This window comes from Fringilla coelebs (genome assembly GCF_963513975.1).
Source record: "Fringilla coelebs genome assembly, chromosome: 5".
Lineage (NCBI taxonomy): Eukaryota > Metazoa > Chordata > Aves > Passeriformes > Fringillidae > Fringilla > Fringilla coelebs.
Genome location: NC_140033.1, coordinates 37,450,566 through 37,474,438, shown reverse-complemented (window position 1 = coordinate 37,474,438; position 23,873 = coordinate 37,450,566). Strand labels below are relative to the sequence as shown.

General features: G+C 42.9%; 1 protein-coding gene across 1 annotated transcript; it reads left to right on the top strand.

Annotated features, from left to right (window-relative positions):
* Positions 1 to 1,766: 1,766 nt before the first annotated feature.
* E2F7 (E2F transcription factor 7) lies at positions 1,767 to 17,794 on the top strand (the record flags this gene model as incomplete). Its single annotated transcript, XM_084205723.1, has 12 exons — positions 1,767 to 1,847; positions 4,351 to 4,626; positions 6,562 to 6,730; positions 9,088 to 9,369; positions 10,016 to 10,174; positions 11,198 to 11,335; positions 12,151 to 12,345; positions 12,984 to 13,068; positions 13,690 to 14,209; positions 15,122 to 15,392; positions 16,647 to 17,071; positions 17,618 to 17,794. The coding sequence occupies 12 exons, from the start codon at positions 1,767 to 1,769 to the stop codon at positions 17,792 to 17,794; spliced, it is 2,778 nt and encodes a 925-aa protein (XP_084061849.1).
* Between the last annotated feature and the right edge of the window lie 6,079 nt (positions 17,795 to 23,873).

Genomic DNA, 23,873 nt, shown 5'->3' with positions numbered 1-23,873 from the left:
CACAAGCAGGTTCTCAGCTGCTACACCCTCTTCTCAACTTCTTTCCTTTGGTCTAGAAATCATGCCCGGGCTTGTCAGCCTGTGACTCGAGATTCTGCCTACGTTTTCCATGACTCTGCATCTCTTATGATTCTCATGAATCTGTTTTCAGAGTTCCTATGACTGAAAGCAGCAGTAATAGTTCACTCCTTAGAAATGTTCCTCCCTACATATCTGCAAATATGTACTGAGAGACACACTTTGCAGTTACGGAATTCATGTTCTTCTTAAAAATAGGAAGGTTTTAAAAGCGTGATGAGCTGTTTTTTAGAGGGTCATTTAAGATTTTTTTTTTAAATAAAAGAAGGTTCTCTGAGAGTTTATATTTCGTTCTTTTCAGCAAACTGTGCTGTACTAGAACTTGCTGAAAAGAAAATAATCAGAGTATATTAAAAATTAACAAATTATAATTAATTCAAGAGACAATATCTAGCTGTTTTCTACATTCTTATTGAAAAGAAAAAATTTCTATTCCTGAAAAATTACTAAGTGAATATTTTTATAAACTACCAGAACTGTGCCTTGGATTTTTTCTTCTGTGACAACTTATTACTAGCTCATGAGCTATTTCAGAGGGAAGTCCTCCCACAACAAAACAAGACAGGAATAATGCAGCAGCATGTCTGCTGTTGCAGCTTTAAGGAAAAATCCTAAATACAAAATAAAAATCTTAAATACACTTCAAAACACGTATTTAATTACACTGCACAGAGGAAATTTCTCCAGAAAGGGTCTCAAGCAAAGAGCAATTACTTTCAGAACTGAAATATTCTGCATTGCAGAAAGTGATGATTTTGACAAATTTCCCTTTTTTTTTTGGCAACACTGCGTCTCCATAGTCTCAACAGGTACAACAATAATCTCATCACTGCACCACTCCACAGGCTGCCGGGGTTTATCTGATTTGTTAACTTTGGACACGGCTCCCTTCCAGTTCTTCCTTTATCTGGGTATGCGATGAGGTACCACAGGAGGGAAACCCACAGAGCAGAGTCTCAGGGAAAACCGAAGCCTCCAGACCGCTCCCCATGGCGTCTGCTCGCTCTACCTTCCCGGCAGCAGACTCGCTTCGGGGGATGAGGTGGAGGACCACAAGGCTGTCCGAGCTGCGCGGGGCTGCTGAGCCGCTCGACCCACGCCCCGGGCGGCGCTGCCCCGGCGCGGTCACCGCGGCGCCGTTTCCTACGAGCCGATGGCCGGGCGACCGAGGCGGCACCCGCCTCTCGCTGACTCAGCCCTTCCTCCCCGCTCCCAGGTTTAAGGACGGCGGCGGCGGCAGAGAGGCAGGGGCTCTCCCGGCTCTCCCGGCGCGTTCCCGCGCGGCCGGCGGGAAGGGCGGGCGGGGGAGGGCGGGCGGCGCCAAGAAAAGGAGCGAAACGGCTCCGCGCGGGCGGGAGCCCCGTCCCGCGCGCCCGATGCCGCGCGCCGCCTGCCCGCGCGCTGATTGGCCGGCGGCGCGGCCGGGGCTCCCCGGCGGCCGCGTCTGATTGGCCGGATTGTAAAGCGAAGTCTGAGGGCGCCTGGCGGGAGCGGCAGAGCCGCGCGCCCCCCGCGCGCCCCGGCCCGGGCCGAGGTGAGGGCGCGGAGCCCGCCGAGCCTCCCTCCCCCTCCCCTGCCCTCCCTCCCCGGGAACGCAGCCCCGAGCAGCCGCGCTCCCCGCGCGTCCCTCCGGGGACGGGAGCGGCTCCTCTTAAGAGCCGGGCTAAAAGCACCTTCTCGCTTTGCAGATGGAGGTGAGCGTCCTGGCGCTGCGGGACCTGGCGAGCGCCCGGCCGGGGCGGCGGGGCCGCGCCGAGGCGGCCCAGAAGGTGAGCGGGAGGGCCGGCGGGGGATCCGGTCCGGTTCGGCGCCGCGCGTTCCCTGCAGGCGTTGTCCGGAGTCGCGGACCGGTGCGGGGAGGAGAGGAAGAGGGAGGGGAGGGAGGGCGGCGAGAGCGGTGGGCGCCGCGGAGCCCCAGCCCCGCGAGTGCAGGGCCGCCAGCCGGGGGGCTTGGAGGGGAGTCGGGCTCTGCATCGTCCTTCTGTGGCTCCCGTGGGCAGCGTTGGAGGTGCTGCCCTTCGGACCTGCTCTGCCCTGTTACTGTACAGCAGCATCTTACCTGTGAGCACTTGGGGCACTGGGATGTCCAGCGCTACCCTTAAGGTAAAAAAATCCAGTGTAAGAAGCCTGAGTCATGCCACCCTTGTCAGTAAGTGAAGTGATTGCACTCTGGCACTAAACAGCGGCAAACACCATTTAGCTGGGTAGAGCTCAGCGATCTCAAGCATCCCAATGGCTACCGTGTGGTAAGGCAGAGAAGGCTCTTGCAGAGACTCATGGTTCTAAAGGTAAGAACCACCGGGTTCTTAACTTGGCACAGGAATAGTATAGTTTTGTTAATTTCAGTAGTTTGAGCGCACTCATGAGTATGTCCACTATGCTTGCCTTCTAGCCTGTGTTCGTAAAGTGCAGTTCTCCAGTCAAGAGGCTAAGCAGGGCCACTCAGCAAGGAGCAAGCTCATTGTTTCCCTACTGCCTCAGCAGACAGCATATGTGGCCTTGGGCATAACCTTGCTCAGTAATGTTTCCTGAACTGGATGCAATTCATGACCTGTTGTCCATGCTCAGTCGGAGTCCTCCAAAATTCACACAGATCTTGTTAGATTCCACTCCTGTTATATCAAAGATTTGTTTTGACTCCTGCTCACATACTAAGTTCATCAGGCTGGCCTTTCCTGTCCACAATCTTGTATTTCTACCAATTGCCCTTGAGATTTTGTGCAATACAGGTAGGACTTCACAGAGTGCTGCAGCTACTGAAAAAAAAAAAAAGGGGAAGAGAGAGTAAAAGTGTTTCTTACCTTAGCAGGTAATTATAGTAGAAACTGAAGATCTGATAGTAGGAAATAATGAAAGGGCATAGTAATGTGCTTTTCATTGTGGTATTTGCACAAACATGAAGCTCTGAGGTACTGAAATAGCAGGTTTCTTCAGCTGCCCTCACTGCAGTTCCATTGCCACCAGTCATATTGAAAAGGAACTTTAGGGGAAGATAGTCTTTCCGCATGACTTAAGGGTTGATTCCTGCCAAACGTGAAATTGCAAGAAAATATTGAGTGCCAACACTATATGAATATATATTCCAAGAAGTACCATGGCCTCTAAATTGACCCCTATTTATCACAATGTAGCAAGTTACAACTGGCTGACTGTTAGTTGTAAAAAAAGACAACGTCCTTTTGGGTAATTCATAAATGAATGTACGCAGAAGAGTTCATCAGTGCTCAGAGCACAATGCTTTTGATGTGCCAAATTTGTTTCCAGTCTGAATGCTACAAAACTGCTCCTAGTATAAAAGCCAGTTTCAGTTGTTACTAGAACTTTTTTCTACTTTCTAGCTAGACCGTTCATTGTTAGGATGACCTTTGGAATCACCTATTTAAATACATTTCAGCTACACAATAGTTCAATTACTCCAAGTAAAAGGCAAAACTTAAGAAAGTTCTTATGGTGATCCAATATAATATATATCCAGCTTTTATTCAACCTCTGAATTGGATTTCTTACAGCCCAAAATAAAATGCATTATATCAAGGATACCAATGCTTCCTTCAGTCAGTCCCTTGAAGTGAGTTCATCTGTAGTGATAATTCTTGCAGTAAGAGAAAGGGATCCATAGCTGAAATATGAAGAAAATTTGATGGCAGCTAGGGACTGGAAGGAATTGAGCTTCATTCAGGAAATGATAAAAATCAGCTGATGAATTAGACTTTTCCTCCTAGCAACTCTTAGCTGTAGCCAAGGAACAGTTATGGAGATTTTCTTGGTTGCTTTGGGCAGCAGAGAGTGTAGATGCAAAACTTGCCCTGCTTGCACATGTGGTTTGTGCAAGCCCTTTGGTTTGATATTTTGTGAGTTTGAGCTGCATCCCCCAGCATGGTTTTTAACCTGGGACCTTTCAAACAGAACTCTACTTTCTTGCTAAGTGTAACATGACCAGTGCATGATTTCAGTTTCCCTGCAATTTGGTGATTTATGTTTGTGGGCAATGCTTTCTTGTAGGAACAGTCAGAGTTTAAAAGCCTAGTAGGCCACAGGTTAGACTGATTGACCTCAGGTTCTGTATTTCAAGGCAGTATCTCAAATACACTTCCTCCAGTATAGTAGCATGTAGAATATTTTAACATTCCCAACAAAGGCAGAAGAAATGTGCTAAATATAGCTATGAGTGCCAAGGCACAAGTCAGTAAAAATAACTTCATAAGAATCATGAAATTGATTGATTGAATGTTTTTTTTCCTCTTGTGTCTAAAAAGACTTTGTTTTTAATAGGAAAACATATACGATCGATCTAGGATGGCCCCAAAGACTCCCATTAAGAATGAACCAATTGATTTATCGAAGCAAAAAGGCTGCACACCGGAAAGAAATCCAATTACACCTGTAAAGATCATTGACAGACCTCAACCTGATCCCTGGACTCCTACTACTAACCTGAAGATTCTTGTTAGTGCTGCTAGTCCTGACATGAGGGACAGGGAAAAGAAAAAAGAGCTCTTCAGACCCATAGAAAACAGTGAGCAGAGTGACACACCTGATTTGTTACAGGTGAGACTCAGAACATGATTACCTTCTATTCAGTTAGGATTCAGACCTTCCTTAAGTTGCTCCTCAGATTTCTTCCAACTGGTTCTTTGCTCCCAGTGGAATGGTGCAGAATTGTAAGACATTCCCAGGGACAGCTGCCTACACAGCAATGTCTGAGCAGTAGGAATTCAAAAGTAACTGAGTTAGTAGTAATTGACCTGACATCCCCTCAAGAGCCTGAATATTACTTAAAAGGATAATGAAGGAAGTAGTGCTTAAATGTTTGATTTCCCCAACTGAAGTACTTTTGAACCACATTAGAAAGCAATTGCCAGATCTGTTTTAAACAAGTGTCCTTTTCTAAAATAAATTTGACAATGAGAGAATATACTCTCCAAATCTTAGACCTCATCTGCAAATGTCCTGCAAAGTGGTCTGCTGAAACCCTTTTTTCCCACTTCCCCCCCACCCTCAGCTCCCAAACTAGTGGTCACAAAGCAAGGTCAAGCATTAAAATTTCTACTTCACAAGACTTAGGCAATGCAGGGGTCGATTCCTATCCTCACTTCATGAAGTCTGTCCCTAGAGAGAATGACATCAGATTGTAATAAGCATCATTGCAGTTTTCTTCCTTCATGTTTTTGGGTTTTTTTTTGTTCCAACTGCTGCTATTCCTCTCCTGGTTTATTTCTTGTAGCATATCCTTCCCTCTTGATTTCAGCTACAAGACAGTAGTTCTGGGTCCTTCTACTGAGAAGCATCATTTCATAGGTACAGATCACTCTGGAAGTGTAGTTTTTACAGCAACTGCAGTAGCAACAGTAGTGTAAAAAATTCTGCAGTGTTCATGGTCATAACAAAACAAACAGCTCCCTAGAGATCATTCCTAACATAGTGTCCAGTAGGTAAAAAATAGTTGATCTTTAAGGTTAGTTCATTAGCACTCCAAGCCTGCTAAGATCACAGAGCATTTTTGGATTATTTTCTAGTTAATAAATTATTTTCTAGTTAATAAAACTTTTATTTAATAATCTTGTACACTTAAAAGGGAAACATCCAAAAGAAGGGAAAGTTTTAGAGTAAGAATACTGCTGTTTCAATACCACATAAGACTCAATTCTATCAGAGCACCAGCCTGCCACAAGGTAACTTACTTGGAACTAGCTAAAGACAGTTTAAGATCCCATAAGCTAGGAAACACAGGTTTCAACAGCTACCACCACCTTCAGCTTTTCTTTGCCAGAGGGCAAGGCTTCTTTTCTTTTTATAACGCAGAAGATAACCCTAGAGTTACCAGTGCAAAATAATCCTCCATCATTCTTGTTTTGTGATAAACATACCTCTTCCTACATTCTTACCACCACTGTTTTGCTGGTTTCTATTATTTTCCACTGCAGGGTCAGAAAGACCACAGTCAGACCATCCTACAGAAGCTAACATCTTGACTAAGTTGAAGGTTCAAAGACTGACTAGCACCTTTTATAGTTTCTGAGCAAAGTGCCCCCAGCCCTTCCTCAATCACCAGTTTCTTAAAGTGATAGAGTCACTTTAAAAGTCAGTGAACAGAGGTATTGCAGGAACTTCTTGATGGCTTCTGCATCTCCTGGGTTTTTTTTAGATCCAGAAGTGTCTGAGAGCATATTCTTCCCTCTTTCCAAGTATAGTCTTACCATCTGCTAGTCTTGGGTGTTGATCCTTCTGGTTTTTTCCTTATGCATGGTCACTGTTTTATAATTGCAGAGATAAGAATTTTTCTGAAGCTATCTTGTGTGATGAAATAAGAAGAGCTTGCAATTGTGTTATCCAAGTACTGTGTGCTTTCAAGGAGTCCATGTTTTTATTTTTTAATTAGGAAATCTGATCTTAAATATTGATAACATCTGAAATAAGCCTCACTTGCCTATGTCTTGCTTTTAAAAGCTCTGCACTAAAGGGTTAACATTTATTTTTTAACAGTATGATATAGTAGATGACAGCACGGTTGATGAATTTGAAAAGCAGAGGCCCAGCAGAAAACAGAAAAGCTTAGGACTCTTGTGCCAAAAGTTTCTAGCTCGCTATCCAAATTATCCATTGTCAACAGAGAAAACAACCATTTCTTTGGATGAAGTGGCTACAATTCTTGGTATGTATACCTGTGAAACTGGGGTAACTGATCACCTGGGGTAACCTAACAGGTGGGCCTTCTGAATATCATATTCTAACAGACTACATTCAAGATCTGCCTTTCCCAGGGTCTGGATGCTCTTCTAATCATACTAATCAAGAGTTGGAAATGCCTAATATTCTTCAGTGTCTTTGTTGTTTGGTAGTACTACCATTTTGAAATCTGCTTGCTGACTTTCTGCACTTTTTACTAGGCAGATCTTGCTTCCAGCTGTTTGCCAACTCTGTTGCTTTCTTAAATATTCAATTCATTGAACACTGAAGGAGATAGGATTTACAAACCATCTGAAGGAGGACTTTTAGACAACAAATTTTGTCAAAATTAAACATTTGGGGAAACAATTGCAAACTGGTATGCGTAGGAGATCAGTTGTGTTTACTCCCTGCCTTCTGAACAGGTTTGACATCATATCTTCCAAGATCACATGGTTCATCAAGGTTACCTTAGCTTTGAATATCACCCTGTGATGGTAAGGTACTGGGAGAGCTGCAAGAGTACCATGAGAAAATGTCTTGTTTTAGTAGCCCATTTGCTGGTTCTGCTGTTAGGTTTGGTTTTAGTTGAAAGATTAATGAAATATCTGAAAAAAGTAATAAAACTTGGGAGAGAGGACTCAGACAGGACACACTAATAAAAATATCTGAGACCTTGGAGAGGTTGTTTCTTAGCTAGGAAGGGCTTTACAAAATTGGACTTAAACTAAATAAGTCTTGTATCTACATTTAAAACTCTGGTATCTACAAAAAAGATGTGGCAAAAATGAAATTTGTTTGTTTTGGGAAGAAAAGGAACAGAAGAATGATGTCTTCTGTGCCTCTGTAAGAAAGGCCTTGGAATACCCATTTATTTGCCTTGGTAGAGTGAGTTGGAAATGGGATAGGATACAGATTGGGTAAATAGATAAGTTATTTTTTAAATTAATTGTTCTTTTAGATTCTGCAGTTACTCCTCTATGTGCTTGCATGAGATGCTCATGCTCCAGCCTTGTACAGCTGAACACGAATAGTGCTTTATTCTGTGTTGGGAGCGGCATGCTTTCCTAAATAACAGAAACTTTTTTCCAAAAGTTACTGTTGGAAATTTTACCTCCCAGAAAGGGGAAGTTTGGGTTCTTCCTTTGGTTTTCCCTTCCTTGCTTGTATCCATTTGCTTCAGTGACCACGAAATTACCCCCTGCTGATGCTCTCAATGTAACAAATAATGTCTGTGATGCAGCCTTTGCTACAAATGTATATTGCTTTGTTCACGGAAGACTTGCAGAAGGGCCTGACAGACACCAGGATATGTGTAGCACTCTCGTTTTTCTGAATTATGTTTCCCTCCAAATTCTTCACATACTTGCAAATGCTCATGAGTTGTTTCACCCAATATGTGTTTGAGGCGGGTAAGTATTATGCCTAGTCTTCAAATGGGTAAACAGGTACATTAAGGCCTTGCCTCCCACAGGGAGGTTTTCAAAACCTTTCACCCTAACTAGCACTTGTTCTGCTCAGCTGATGTTAACTGTTAGAAGACTTTTGGTGCAGATGCTGCCACCAGCGTATAGTACATTGTGTTACATATAAGAGCCAAGCTTCAAACAGCACTGGATACAAGCACTTAGGACAGCGAGCATTGCCACCAACCTGATCATATTCAGTCCCCAACCTTGCTCACATCAGTCAGGTTGAACTCAATATTGGACATATTTCATAAATTTCCTATAGGACTAGACCCAGCCAGCACTGATAATTTGTTTCTGTTATGTTTGGGAACAGTAGGTCTCATTCTACAGCACTCTGCACCTTGTGAAGCTGTTGATGCCCTTTTACATGGTACTTGCTTAGCAAGTAAAAGTATTTGTGTCACTTAAAGTGCAAGTGGAGGACTGTACTCCCCCTGGTTCCTGTATGAAGGGCTTTTATCTCAATGCTGTGACAGACCTCTTTCTGTCCTGTTACACAGGCTGGTGTACCAGTATGTGTCTGCATGTTGAAGCTCTCTGTAAGGAAGGGCCAAAGTGCTCTGAAAACCCTGAGGCAGTTTGGGTAGGTCTGAGTCAATGGGGCTGGCAGACTGCAATCAGTTCTAAACACAGTGTAGGTGCTTTAAGCTGGCTGGGCTGGAAGTTACGAGAGCAGACAAAGAGCAACATACCATGAAGCTGGCCACGCATAAGGCAATCTTCAGTGCGCAAATATAGATGTAGCTAAAAGAATGTGTCCACATGAACACTGAAAATGTCTATTAGAGAACAACCTGTTCTCTGTTTGCTTCTGCTGAACTAAAATGAGCATCTCTGTCTCTTTTATCTGCTCCCCCCACTTCCCAATCAGGAGTTGAGCGAAGACGAATTTACGATATTGTGAACGTCCTGGAGTCATTGCAGTTGGTCAGTCGTGTGGCCAAGAACCAATACTGCTGGCATGGCCGGCAGAACCTCAGCCAAACTCTGAAAATGCTTCAGGAGGCAGGAGAGCTACAGTATGGAGAGTTAATGACCTCCCAGCACAAGGAGCAGGACTTAGAGTACAAATTTGGAGAACGGAAAAAGGAAACTATTCCAGATTCTCAAGACAGACCATTACTGGACTTTTCAGAACCGGATTGCACCTCTGGTAGGATGATTATTAAATGTGTGATGATACACAGACGCAAAGTCTCTTTTTCCAGTTTACTATGTCACTTTTTCCCTTTCTTTGCCTTTAAATTAAATGATAAAAAGTTATCCTTTGCAAAAAGGTGCTTGCTGAATTCACCACAGAAGGTACAGAATTCTTCCTTCTATTCTGTCCCTAACATAGGTCTCAAGACAGATTTTTCTCTCTGTCCTACAGACTGGCAGGAAGTTCTGCTGAGCAATCCAGTTCTTTCCCCACCTGTATCTGACAGTAAATGCTTTATCCAGTCAGAAAGCACCATCTTCATTTGTCCACTCTTTGCATGCTGCCCATATAACACATGATGGTTTTAAGTTATAAAGTCCATTAGAGTCACAAAATTACAGTTGCACAAAACTGTGTAACATAGCATAGAATCAGCTTTGAAATTTTGCTTTCTAAAAGCCATTTCTGCAATTTTGAATTTTTATTGCCCTTTGAAGAGAGACTCTTGTCTGCATTAATCAGTTGTTTGCTGCCTTTCAATTAATTTCTGCTTTCTGGCAAGGAAATACTTTACTTATTTAGTGTGAGAAACCTTACTAGCTTTCTGGCTGTGATGGATGATGTATGCTAAGAGCCTCGGGTATTATTTGTAACACAGCATCTGCAAACAGCAGAAAGGACAAGTCATTGCGGATTATGAGCCAAAAGTTTGTCATGCTGTTCCTTGTCTCCAAGACCAAGATAGTCACTCTGGACGTCGCAGCAAAGATACTGATAGAAGAAACCCAGGATACAGTGGACCACAGCAAATTTAAAAGTAAGACGGCTAATGAGAGGCAAATCAATCAGTCAGTGAGTAAAGAAAATGGGGTAATTTGGACTGACAGCAAACAGACACCAGTATGTAACAGTAAAAGCAATTCGTGCATCTTTTCCTGGAATATGTTCTGGATTTTTTTTCATTGCAAATGCATATTTGTGAAAACAGAGCTTGGTGTGGAGAAGAGTCACTTTGACAATTATCTCCCAAGTTCATCTTCAGAATAAGGAAGAAAATTCGTTGTTGACTTTTTTTTTTATACTTAAACCCTGTTTCCTGTACTGCTCTGAATGATGTTTCAGAACTGAGGCATGTTGTTTAATTTAATGGAATTAATTTTCTCTGTGGAGAGCTATGTTCCATCTCCTTTTTACCCAAGAAATCTTTTCAGCTGGATGGCAGGGTTTGCTTTCAGTTAGTGAGGATTAGTACTTCAATCCCTTGGATAACATGGAAGAACTTAGCATTAGTAAATAAATCTTCTGAGATAAAGACTTTTAAGTCTTTAAAGTACTTTTAAAATAACATATTTGCACTTCGGTCTTGAAAGTATAAGAAGAAATAGCTGGAAATTATATAGGTATCATAGTCAGCCCAAAGATGTTATTTACTAGAGTCACAGGGATTTTTCTGAGCATGTTACATTTTCAGAAATTATAAATATGTGTCTTCTTGTGATCAGCTGTGCACTCTTGTGCCGCTTTCCACCAGCTACTCTTTACCCACATGGAGGTAGCTGCCTTTTCTGGCCAAGTTGCTGTAATCACTCCCTAACCTATATCCATCAAAATGAGGTAGACAAGTTTAAACATGAGCAGCTAAACTATGAAGTAGCACTGACAATCGGGTGGGAGCTGGCATGGCAGACTTCATGGGCAGGGCTAAGTGCATCCCAATTTGATTTTGCCCACCTCATCTATGAAAGCTGTGGTGATAGTCTGGAATGAAATTAGCACATGAATATGTCCTATATGCATTGTAGACCTGACTCTCTTATCTACTCCTGCCCTCTCTTGTTAGCAAAGGTACGAAGACTGTATGATATTGCCAACGTTCTCACCAGCCTAGGCTTGATCAAGAAAGTCCACGTCACAGAGGAGCGAGGACGCAAACCAGCTTTTAAGTGGATTGGGCCTGTGGAATTCCCTGAAAAAACTGGTAACTTGTGTAGCTTGCATTTATTTTCTTTTTAAGTGGTAAAAGGTTGCATTCTGTGTGTAAAGAATGGCTCAGCATTCAGTGCATACCCTGCGATTATTAATTGCTGCCAGCTCAACCTTTGTCCTTGTTAGACTTGGCACCCAAGGTCTGGGTCTGTGGAGGGGTGTTGAAGGATACTGTGTCTTGTAGGTATTTTTACACTGACTTAGATAACTGTGTGCATAACTGTGTGAAATGTAGAGCAATAGCAGATAGCACTGATATCTTCAAATCTAGGTCCACATCTGTTCTGGGTTGCAAAATTTTGGTAATTCCTTAATGATTGTACAGTGAATTATTTTCTTTGTAAAGGGACATAACAAGGTAGAGCAGGGCTGTTTCTTGCATATGGCACCTTCTACAAAAGCTTTTTCTGCTAAGAACAAGGTGATGGGATAGCGCATCTCTGTAAGATTATGTTCCTTGGCTAGAAGCCAAGCAAAGGGAAGCCCCTTGGCTTTGATATTTCCATCAGGACAGTGCCAGGAACAAGTAAAATGAAGGATAATGCAAATACTTTCTTAATACACTTTCTCCTCCTGGCTAGCACACTGGAATGTAGCTGCTGCTGTAGCTGCTAGGGATTGGATAGGAAGGAAGCCCTTACCTTGTCTACTGATACTTACTGAGTTCTAGGTTTGTTTCAGTTTGTGAGGTTTGAGATAATATAGAGGTTGCCTCTTCCCATAACACCAATTTTGGTTATATGGCAGAAGCCTAAATGGTGAGCTGTGTTGCCTGAAGGACTGTTGTACAATATTATGTCCCTACAGATGAGCTGCGAGGGCATAGCCCAACATCAGATCCTCTGCCAGAGACACAGAGAGGAGCCTGTGCCCAGTACCAGACCAGTGCTACTGGAAAGCAAAGGTTTACACGTCACGCTTCATTTAACAGTGCACAGCCTTGTGAAGCAACCAGAAGGAAGGTCAGTTCTGAGCCTAACAGCCCACGTCAAGAGAGGCAAGGTAACTACTAATGAAGCATGTTCTTTTCTATCCCACTGGACCTGCCCAAATGTGGGCATGCACCAATTTAAGGCACTTGATTGGGTCAATCAGCATAATTAAATATGTGAATTATTCTTGGGCGGTACCTATATTTCTACTGTGCCCATGATAATGAAACTTCTGGTTTAGAACCTCCAGTCAAATGCCTAAAGTTACATGAGGTGAATTTGGGCCATAATTGCAATTGAATCTGCAGTTTATTTTCTGCAGGTCATTATTTCTGTTCTGTACTAACAGCAACTATATTACAATTTCTTCTGTGATAACTTGATTAAGAAAAATTCTTCAGCCACAAAATGCCTGCTTTATTTTATGGTTCCTAATATAGTGAAATTTACTGTAACAATCTACTGTAACAATCTAAAAGATAAGTAATTACAGGGCTTTTCACAGTTCCCTCTTATAGGAAATAATGATGTTGAACATGTCTCCAGTGGGACTGAGAGTTCTGAGTGTCTTGCACGTTCTGGTGATTAGTGGGTGTTATAAAAATGTGTCAGGGCTGAAAAATTATAGCAATTATTTTATATGGCCAGTATCAAAATATGCTTGGTAAACCTGTCTGTGATTAATTGAATTCCTCTTTGTTCTTTCAGCCTGTATTGTGAATTCAGATGAAAATTGTTCCAAAATGATAAATCTAGCAGCTGTCTGCAGGCAGAAAATAGAGGAAGATACTGGGTAGGTTGGTCTTAGCTGTTGTCCAGTTGCAGCTTTGTGCTTGTCATGTTTAGTTTAAGGATAGATTCCATTGATGAGACTGAGATAAAAAAGTTGCCATAAAGTCTCGTTATTACAATTTTAATATTGCTGGATGTCAGCATGGCTTGTTTTTCCTATGGTCATTTTACACCCATCTGTACTTGTACCAGTGTTGGTTTTTTGCTTCAGTAGTTCTTTCTGTCATATGTGTTTATATAGGTCATTCCTGCAGCCTTTGACCTATTGTCTGGGTAGGTTGAGAAAATTGATTCTGTGGAAGGGCATCTCTGTCTGTCATCTGTCTTCTCTACACCTATTCCAATCCAAATTCATTTGTGAATGATTGACTAGTCAAGTGCAGCCAAAAGCATTATTGTTGGTCCATCAGAAACCTGCAAACTTTGCTTCTGTGTTACTGGAAATGATAAGAAGTGACCCTTCTTGTAAATGGTGTAAAAATTGTTGTTTGGGGGTTGAATTTTTCCACATTTATGTCCAAATATGTATCTCTTTGCTTGTAAGGATAAAATAGGGTTTAATTTTGGAATAAATGTTTTTCCTCTTTTCATTACTATTTGGGATTTTTTTTTTGTTTTTCAGGAATAAAGCTTGTGACACCGAAACAATACGAAGTTCAGCAAAGAACTCCAACATAAGCTTACCTTTCTCTCTTCTTCCGGTTCCTGGGGACTCTGATTTTTGTGTTAACCCTTTGCCTCAGGCAGTTTTCCCTGTGGTTCAGGCAGATGTGCCAAGCTTCTCACTACCAAATGGTATCAGCAGCCAGGCTTCACACCCTTCCACTCCATCAGCCTCCAAAACAGAAAATGGAAAACGTACCCTGGTCCCCAACCAACCCTTCCTGTGCTTCCCATCTTCATCCCTTTTTATGTTGTGTGGTGGTCTTCAGGAAAATAACTTGAGCGAGCCCCTGCCCGCTGCAGGAGACCTGGGAAACAGGAGTGCAGAAGCTCAGGCTCCTGTACCTCCCACTGCCTGCCAAAAGCGCAGCTCCCACAAGTGCTCATCGCCCTCTGCACCTGTAGATGATGAAGAGCCAGCTGCCAAAAAGCAGACATTGGAGCAGAGTGATCTGCCCCTCTCACTTGTAGTACCCAAGGTAAATTGAGTTTCATTATCACTTAGGCTTTCTCATAGGAAGGAAAGATTTTTGCCTAAGACAGTGCTTTCAGAAGGGAAAATTCAGTGCATGAGCGATAAAAATGCTGCCTTCCACATGTTGATAAACTTGCAAGTGGGCTGTGTCAGGAAGTATAAGCATTAACTGGGAGATGTTTTCACACCACCAGGGGAAAATGGACTTGGGTTGCTTTGCATAGCAATATGATGCTCAGCTGTTCTTTGGAATTAGCGTCCTGATCGTTTTCTGCAGGAAAACAATTGGTCAGACGGGAAGAAATCAATGTAATTATTACTTCTCATCTTCCCCTGTTAGCTTGGGCTTTCCCAGACAGCAGCAGCATTGCTTACTCTACTGAGCTATAGCAAATGTGATCTGTTTTCCCCCTACTCTCTAGCCTGAGTACCTCTCTCTGAGGCCCAGTGTTGTCCACAGCAGGCTTGTGAGAGAAAGGTAACGATGATGGTGATGATGTGCAGTTATCTCAGTTCTCTTAAATACTGAAAGCAGGGATCAAGCTCAACACCATGTCATATAAGCCATTTGAATATGGAATAAAAACCACTTGAATCAAGTGATTTTCCTTATCAATAAAAAAGTGATCCCAGAGGTCAGGTATTTCTTAAGTAGTGTATCCAGGTACTGAATTTGAACTGCAGCAAATGACACGGGGTGTAGGCATCAATAATATGACTCTTCAAATGCCCAAACAAAAGTTTTAACTTGGCGATTTGCAAATCAGGTTTGTGCTGCTCCTTTGCACAGATGCATGAGGAAGGTTCATGAGAGGTATTGCACGGTTTTATTTCAGTTTGGACTCTTCATTTCCTTTTTTTGTTTTGTTTTGTTTTTTGTTTTGTTTTTGTTTTTTTTTTTTTTGTTTTTGCTAAGAAGCCTTCTGAGTCACCCAAGGCAGAATCTTCCCCAGGAAGTGGCTGTTCAGCTGGGCTACATCTAGAAACAAATCATCCTGACCTTGCAAGTCCTGCTGCTCCAGAGGTGGCAAACAAGGAGTCTACTAAGCCTTTAGATTGTCAGGAGCAAGAAAAACAATCTCAGAAAAAGGACCCTGATGAACCCCCTCCAGAAAATGAGCACATCTCTAAAGAAAATGCCAATCAACCTTTCCAACCACAGTATCTTTATGTTCAGCCTACTGCTGGTAAGGACAGCCATGAGATCTAGAGGCACACAAGCCTCTGTATCTGTTCACTGAGCAAATACTGAGTCCTACAAATAGGTGAATATTTGGCATAAAAAGCTCTGACAGCAGTTCTCTGTAGTAGTTTAGTAACTCTGAAATCTCTTGACTCAATGTGAACTATTGCTCTTCTGAAAAGAGACGCTTTTCTGACGTTCCCAAACATTAATGGCATTGAACAATGTGGAGTTTGTATGCCTGAATTATGTGCAAAAGACAGTTACGAATTATAAATTCTGAATTATATACAAAAAAGAGTTATCCAGCATTCAAAACTCAAAGGAGCTGGAAGTCTAGATTCGGCAGAAAGCTGGCCAATACAGAACTGCAGCATCCCCTGAGTGTATGAATTTCATCACCTTCAAAGTTTGTACTGTCTTGTAACATGCATGATCAGTATAACCCCTGAAACCCAAGGCACTGGGACTGTAGCCAGCCCTGGTTGTATGACACTGTGTGGATCTAGAGGAAGCAGCTGAAAATACTGCAATGGGATTTCATGTCCACCACGTTTTGTGCCTGTGTTTGTGTGCAGTGGATGACTGCTTTGTAGGAACAGCATGCATGGCAGATTTCCATGACTACTGCTTTAGTCTTTGATTCGCTTGTGACACGGAGTGGGGTCTATAGCATTTCACTTAGGTTGGAGATGCTCAGTTAAAAAATGCTGATTCTGGTGTTTTGGAAGGTCAGACAAGCTGGGAGCCAGAGCAGCTTCTGGCTTCAACATGGTAGTTCAGCTGTTCTCAGCAAAATTAATGCCTCTGTGGGTGTCTCCCATTTGTTTGGTTTGGTTTGTCTGGCTTTTTTTTTCCTCATTAAAAGTAATGTCTATGTTTTCATATAGCAGAGGATGATTCCAGTTAGTGGAAAAAAAGAGTTTGTTTAGCCAGGGTGTTGCTTGCAATCAAAGTTAGAAGCAGAAAACAGCAAGGGGTGTGGTTGGTACTTCATACGACCAAAGTAAATGGATGCAGGTACAGTGAATAGAAAATTAGGGGGGAAAATGGACGCAAATAAGGAAAGGGAGCTGGACAGAAGAGTTAGGGGATTGTGACACTTTTCTTCCTTATTTTTCATAGTTTTTGTCATAGTTTACTTCCTAGGCAGAATTTCTCTACTGTCACCCACTTTTCCTATTGTAGATGAATTACAGTAGTTTAATTCCCTTTTTCAAGATTATTAATGCTTTGTTTTTTTCTCTCTTTGATTTAGGATTAAGCAGTTTTAATTTTCTGTTCTCTGCAAACCAAGCCCCTGGTGCCATCAGCCTGGCTGCGAACCAGTTGCCTTCTCTAAGTGTACCCTGTGTCATGGTGCCATCAGCAGCCTTGGCTTCCTTCCCTCTCGTCTGTTCTCCCTCGTTCACCAGTCCTCTTTCCTCAGTTCCCGATGGCTCCTTCTCAGCTGCTGCCTCCACGAATTTCAGTGTGTCCAGCCTGGCCTCAACCACGCCTGTGTTCATAAGCACCACGGCCGTTGTCACCCCCAAGGTCTCACCCGCCCCTTCCGTGGATCCACAGCAGCCGGCTCACCCCGCTCTGCACCTGAGTCCTGTGCTCACAAGATCCTGCAGTGCTGTAAAGCTGGACTCCCCCGTGTGTATGGGACACCCGGTGACCCTTCTGAAGCTGCAGCAGGTAAGGGGGAAAGGTGGGCAGGAGTGGTGAGAAAAGAGCTGTGCCAGGTGCCTGATGGCGGCGTGTGCCGCAGGCTGGTGCCTCTGTGTCAGTGCCTATTTGGCACGCTGCTGTCTTCCACTTAGCTTGTGTGTGCCCATCTTAGGGGTGGCACACGGTGTGGGACACTGTTGAAGTCATAGCCCAGCATAGCACGTTTAGTCCTGAGCAGGGAAGTGGTTTTATAACTTACAGAAATTCTGAAATCCCCCAGCAATCTAAGGTTTTTTCCCCTATGTGACAGTGTCATTATGTGTTATGCAATGGCTACAGAAAAACATTAGGAGGACAGGAGGGTTGTGTCACAATTCTGGAATCAGCTGGTTGCAACACTTTCAGATAGCAGTATCCTGGATTATCTCCTTAACCCTGTTCTGACCTCTCTTCACTATGTAATGGAAAAGGGTAGAGGGATTAATGTCTTCCAGAAGTCCTCTGTCTGCTTGTGTGTAGACTTTGAGAGAACTCTGCTGAATCACTTTGGGGTTTTGTCTTTTTCACAAATAGCCTTCGTCAGCTCCTCTCACTCCCAAGAGTATTCGTCCTGCACATCATGAGGCATTTTTCAAAACTCCTGGAAGTCTTGGAGACCCTGTGGCATGGAAGAAAAATGAAGGCAACCAGACCAGAAATGCCAGCTCTGTGCAGAGGAGACTGGAAATCTCTAGTACCAGCCCTGACTAATTCCGCTCTTTGCAAGAGGTGGGCAGATTGTCCTCGGACCCTGTATCAATTGCAAGAGAACAAGCTCTTACCTGGCAAGAGGAGCATGTTAAAATGTCACCCCTTTTGGCATGCTTCCCCACTATCCATGCACCCACTGGTTCTGTTAGCCATCTTCTTCAAAGTCGCCCTTGGTACAGAAATCCTTTTACTGAATTGTTCCTTCAGTACTGATTGGAATCCAGATTCTGTGCTTCACACAGCCTTGTGGGCATCAAATTGTAATTGTGATTTTAATTTGGAAAACTCTATTTCTGTGAGGAGACGCAAACAAATTCTTTTGGAGTCCCCAGGGGTTCTTTATTCATGGTTTTAAGTGAGATGTCTAGCACTTATCTGGGGTAAGCATTTCATTTGCATGTACTCTACTTACCCTGAGTAAATCTGTGGTGAAAATGATCAACTCTTGCAGTTGTGAAAGCAACTGCTTCCTTGGTTCCAAACTATCAAAGCCTGCCTCTGCAGTGCAGCCTCTTGCTTTTTATTTTGTATGTTGGAGTGGGATTAGTGCAAAAAAGGATTTTAGCAGTTTCAGAATAACAGATTTTCTCAGGGTAGGATTACTTGAATGTCAGTTGGTTGTTGTACAATTTGCCCAGCACTTGTGGTTAGAAAAACCTAATAATAACACAGTATGATTGAATGTATACATGTGAAAAATATTAAGACCAAAATAACTGTGAATGTTAACATTTTTATAGTTGTGTTAATGAACTGTATTAGTCCTTGGGTTGGTTGGTTTTTTGGTTTCTTTTAATTTTACTTTGAGGAAAATTTGCAAGTTAGATGTAAAGAATGCAAAACCTGAATCCTTTATCAGATTTGACAGTGATTTGAGAGAGACAAACCACTGAGAGGACTGTGCTAAGATTTCATCTCCTGTTTAAATATCCAGTCTAGACTTTATGACCAAGGAGCACTGATAAGTCATTAACCTCACTCATGATTAGATTCAGTCTAACCTGAGTCTACTAAGTGCCTACTTAGCTGTTTACTTAAGTGTACTTAAGGGATATGTACTTAAGTGCCTAACTCTTCACTTGCAGGAATTTTGTGACTAGTTAATCGTGCTTTTGAGCATGTTGGGAAGACAAGGGACATCTTATCTATCTATCTAAACCAGAAAAAGAAGTTGAAAAGAGCAGGAGCCTTGAGTTTTAAAGTAATATAAAAAATTAATAAAAAATTATCAGTATACCCTAGGAGAAGATAATGAGGAAGAAAAGTCTTAACAGTTCACATTCAGAGTTCTCAAATAATAGATGGTGCTATTATCAATATAGGATATGATTTTAAGAGCTAATGCTCTTATGTTTGGGTATGTTTTCACAAATGTAGCAAACTGCAATTAAATTTGTGCAGTCTCCTGTTCAAAAGACAGAAAGTGTTGCTGTTGACATCACATTAGCCTGGACTTTTAGCAAATGGCCAGCATGATCAGCTCTTTCTTTGGTACTGGCATTGATTTTCCAAGGGTAGATGCACACTTGGATGTGCTATTTTATTGGTCAAGGGAGGTTAGGACTTTGAGGCTGGGGATTTGATGGGGGCATGTTATTTTTATAATGAAAATGAAATTTAAGAAAGAATTTTAGTGAAGCTGAGTGTTTGAGTAATGTGGCCTTCTCTTAGAATAGACCAATAACAGGTTTTGAGAGGGCTTGCTTAGCCCTGGTACAAACAAAATCTGTAGAAGAATTATAGGAAATTTCAGGGGTTGTAAAGAGACATCTTCAGACTGCTATTTTTTTTTTATATTTTAATGACACTACAGTTATGAAAGTTTACAGTTTTTTCTTCTGAATTATTTCTTCTTATACACCCACTTAGATGAATTTTGCTTTGAAAAGAGCATTGTGTATCTAGCACAGTGCTGCCCCTGTACTTCTGCTGGTATGCATGTGCTGCTGCTGGGGCAGGAGCAAGCTGCTGGGGTTCCAGGGAAAACGATGGGTGCTGATTCTCCAAACCTTGTCTCTTCTCTCTCCCTCTAGTACGATGCAGCCTTTTAGTGAAATGGCAGCTGGGAGCAGGGAGGAGGATTAGAACTAATGTTGGCTCTTTGCTCCAGTTGAAGCATTATCACCAAATTGCCTTTCTGTTGGTGATGTTACTGTGTGCCATAACTAACTTAACTATACTTGAAAATGCAGGGAGTGAAAATGGATTTTCCATTTCCAATTTCTGCTTACAGTTTTGAGTTTCTGGAAATACAGCAGGTCTGGAAATGAGGATTGACTCCCTCTTCTCAGTGAGTCATGGCTGGGAAAGCAGGTTTTGAGCCTGAGAGAAAAAGGATGTTGATATGCTGTCTTGATTTTGTCAATGCAACATTCTCACTAAAACAGAGTGAGACCAATGAAGCAGTCGAGCAGCTACGTTCTGTACCTTAGCTGCTGAACTGGACTGGTGAGGGGGAGCAGTTGGCTGTCAAGAGGGAATTCTTAGCTTTCACTGAAAGCTAAGAATTTAAATAAACTATGGACAATTCATCAGCAAAGCAGCTTTGGAAAAGCAGAATTTGTATTTGCACTGAGACAAAGTGCATACCCAGGAAGTTCTGCAGGGTTTATGAAACCTTTCTGTCCCAAGTCAGTTGTTGAGGAGGATGAGCATATAACTTATACTTGAATCTATCTGCCACGTTTACATTTCTGATTGTCTTCTGTAAATTGGTGCTATTTCTGTATTTAAAAAGCTGTATTTTTAATGTAAAGCTGCTTTCAGTTTGGTTTTTTTTGCACTGCTAGTTTAATATAGACATTAATTTTATTGCTGTTTATAACTGTTCTTCAGTGATTAGATGTCCTGCTTTTCCTGCTCTCTAGCTATCTGTTTACCTGTCAGCATATAGCTTTACTCCAATCACACTGTTGAGTTGAATATTTTTTTATACTCTCTGTTAGCAAAATATTAAACTTTTACAGAATAAAAAATGAACTTAAAACTAAGGCTCTGATTTCACTATGGAAGACTTTTAAGTACACCCTTGAAAAGAGACATTCCTGCACCACATGTCCAGGTGAGGAGTCTTTGTTGGCTGTGAGCGCTGAAGGACTAGCAGAGGATAACAGCTTGCCCCAGTGGCTCCAGCACCCAGCTATTGCATGCAGCATGGCCACAATTCCCACCCAGCTGCGGCAGGCACAAGGACCAGCGCCATGTCAATTGGCTCTTAGAGTGCTGGAACAGCCCAGGGCAGGGCTGGGTGACCTTGGCCCAAAGCCGTGCAAGGTGATCCTCAGCTGGCCACCGCGGGAGGGCCCCCCAGCCCTGGCGAGAGGCCTGCCCAGCCCCAGGCTGGAGCCCTGTGTCCCTGCAGCCGTCCCTCGGTCCTGCTCTCCACAGGAGGGCAGCAATGCCTGCCCGACTGCAGCCACAGACACCCGGGGGAGCTGGTGCTTGCTTTGCGTCCTTAGAACCACCAGCTGCTTGGGAAGAGCAAGTGGACAACACAGCCACAGACCTGTGGCTTCCCTTTCCCTTTTTCCTGGCCCTTCCCTAACCATACACATAAGACACAGCTCAACCAATACCGAGTTTGCTCCCATTAAAATCAACAGCAGGTTCACTATTGATTTCAGCAAGCCCAGTATTACCACCTTACCCTTCCCAGGATTAAAGAGGTTTGAGTTCATGTCCCATGTCACCAACAACAGCTTTAAAATGACTGTGAGTTGCAAAGGGTTGAGATGCTCAAAAATCATTTCTAAAAGGAAAACTCAGCAGCTCGCTCGGTGTTGTTTTTGGACATTTTCTGACCTGCTTCTCCAACTATAATACCTTTCCAATTGATACAGAAAAATTAGAAGTTTAATAAGATGAAATAAATTCATTATGAGAATCACTGACAAGCCCTAACCCTGCTCTAGCTGCACTGATGGCACCATGGCCATCATTTCCTTGAGGAGGTGCAGGGGGGGCTATATCCTCCAACAGTTCTTGTCTTCACTGGTACACTTGGAACTCCCTTTTTTAAAGTAAAAAATAGTTAGAGAAATACACCAGACTCCATCTGATTCAGTTCTTGCTATGAGAAAGGGAAATTAACAAGCAGTACTATTGTGGATAAATGTCTTACGGCTTCCCAGCCTGGGCTGGGCAGCCCAGAGCCAGCTGGGAGAGACACCTTGGTGTTGAACGCTGCCAGCAAACATAGCCAGAGGCAAGCAAAAGGGAATCCTCCACCATGCAGTGAAGGAAAGCCTGCTCCCACCATGGCCAGGGAAGCAGGTCTTCTCCAGCTGTCTTGGTCAACAAAGAGGCTTTCCTTAGAAGTGCTGGGGTCATGGCAATGCTTTCTCCTTCCAGACCAGGCTCCCGAGCAAGGCTCCGTAACCTGCTTAAAAATTTGAAATTTAATAGCTTGGGATGTAAAGGAGTGAAAAGAAGGGCTGCACACACAATTGAGGCAAATTTAAGCCATGCTGGCTGTAATCATCTGAGAAGATCCATGCGTGCAGGAAGCATTAGTGTCCAGCTTCATTCCAGATTGGTTTTTTGCACCAGAAACGCGATAAAAATTTAGGATATTTTTTCAAGCACTTTCTCCAAGGATTCCTAGAGCAATGAAATGAATTCTAATCGCGTCAGTCAACACTGGCTTAAGTTCTGAGAGCACAAAGCCTTCCCCCATTCCCCTTGCAGGCCATGGTAACTTTGTTTGTGGGTGGCAAAAGGCTGCATTACTTGTTCACAAAATGCTGGGACCTCCAAGTCTGCTATCACCAGACCTCCTAGGAGACAAAACCTGCCGCCTCAGCTGGAGCACCTCCATTTTACTGCATTTTCCAAATAAATAAATTCTCATTATGGCCCCAAATGCCAGATGCCAGGCTTTTATGCCTTTCCCCTGCCTCTGGCTGGGAATTTCACACCTTGGATGCGACAACAGTGTAATTTCATAGATATACCAAATCTGGGTGGGAGGGGAGAATAAACTTGGTTTTTTCCAACAGCTGCTTTCTTGTTTCAAAACTGACAGCTATGAACCAGCAGTTTACACTCTGTTCCCCCAGCGTGGTGTGATTGCAAAGGCGATGTAGTGAGACCAAACAAACCATCAATATATGTAAAATACTGTATCTTGGTAAGTGCCTGTAACAGCAGCTGAAATGGGCCAAGTTGGACCAGGTTTGATATTTTGGGTAGAAAAGGGAAACTATTTAAGCCTAGAAAATAAGAAAAAGTTATAAAGATCCCACAATAAATTGTTCAGAAGGAAACATCTCTATTTGGGCAGCCAATTCTTCAATCCTAAAGAAAACTTTGCCTCTCCTTAGTCTCTGCATCTCACTGATAACCAACCAGCATGCAACTTAAACACCCTACAGCACTTCAAAGTCTTGATTAACTGGTAATGATTTGCTCTGCCCCTGAAAGGCACCAGTAATTAAATGAACATAAAGTAGGAGATATTAGGGAGGAGTTGACTGGAGCGCTGCTCTGAGGCTTGGTCCAAGGAATAACAAAATCCCCCACTTGGCAGCTCACCTCCATTAGGGTTTTCATCCTTATTGTACTGAAACTAGGATGTTTGGAAGATGATGGTTAAAAATGTCTCTACAGACACTCTAGGCCTAAGTGGCAAACACTTAAACACTCGTGTTCTTCTCTGCCTTTATAGTAACACAATGCCAGTTATTTCATTGGACTCACTCTTGGTCTACCTTGGCCTGAAGGGGAAGAGGTTCAGTCTCCTGGTTCTGGAGTACTTAATTCTACCCATTATCTACTGCACATCACTGAGCAAAGCAGCCTTTGACTTCTCTAAGTCCAGAGAAACAGCAACCAGGAATATCAGCTGGACTCACAAGAGTTGAGGATCTAGCTTGTGGATGTGGAAGAAAATGGAAAGAGTGCAGGGAGCAGCCCTATTGAGCAGGTCAATATACTCACTGATTTGAAAATAATTTTTAAAGTAATTTGGGGATTTTTTTGCCCAGTCTTGCTTGGGTCTTCCCATTATTTGGACATGTCAGAGCCTGCTAGCTTGGGACAGCATCAAAACCTCCCCTTGTGCTCCTGCAGTACAAACGTG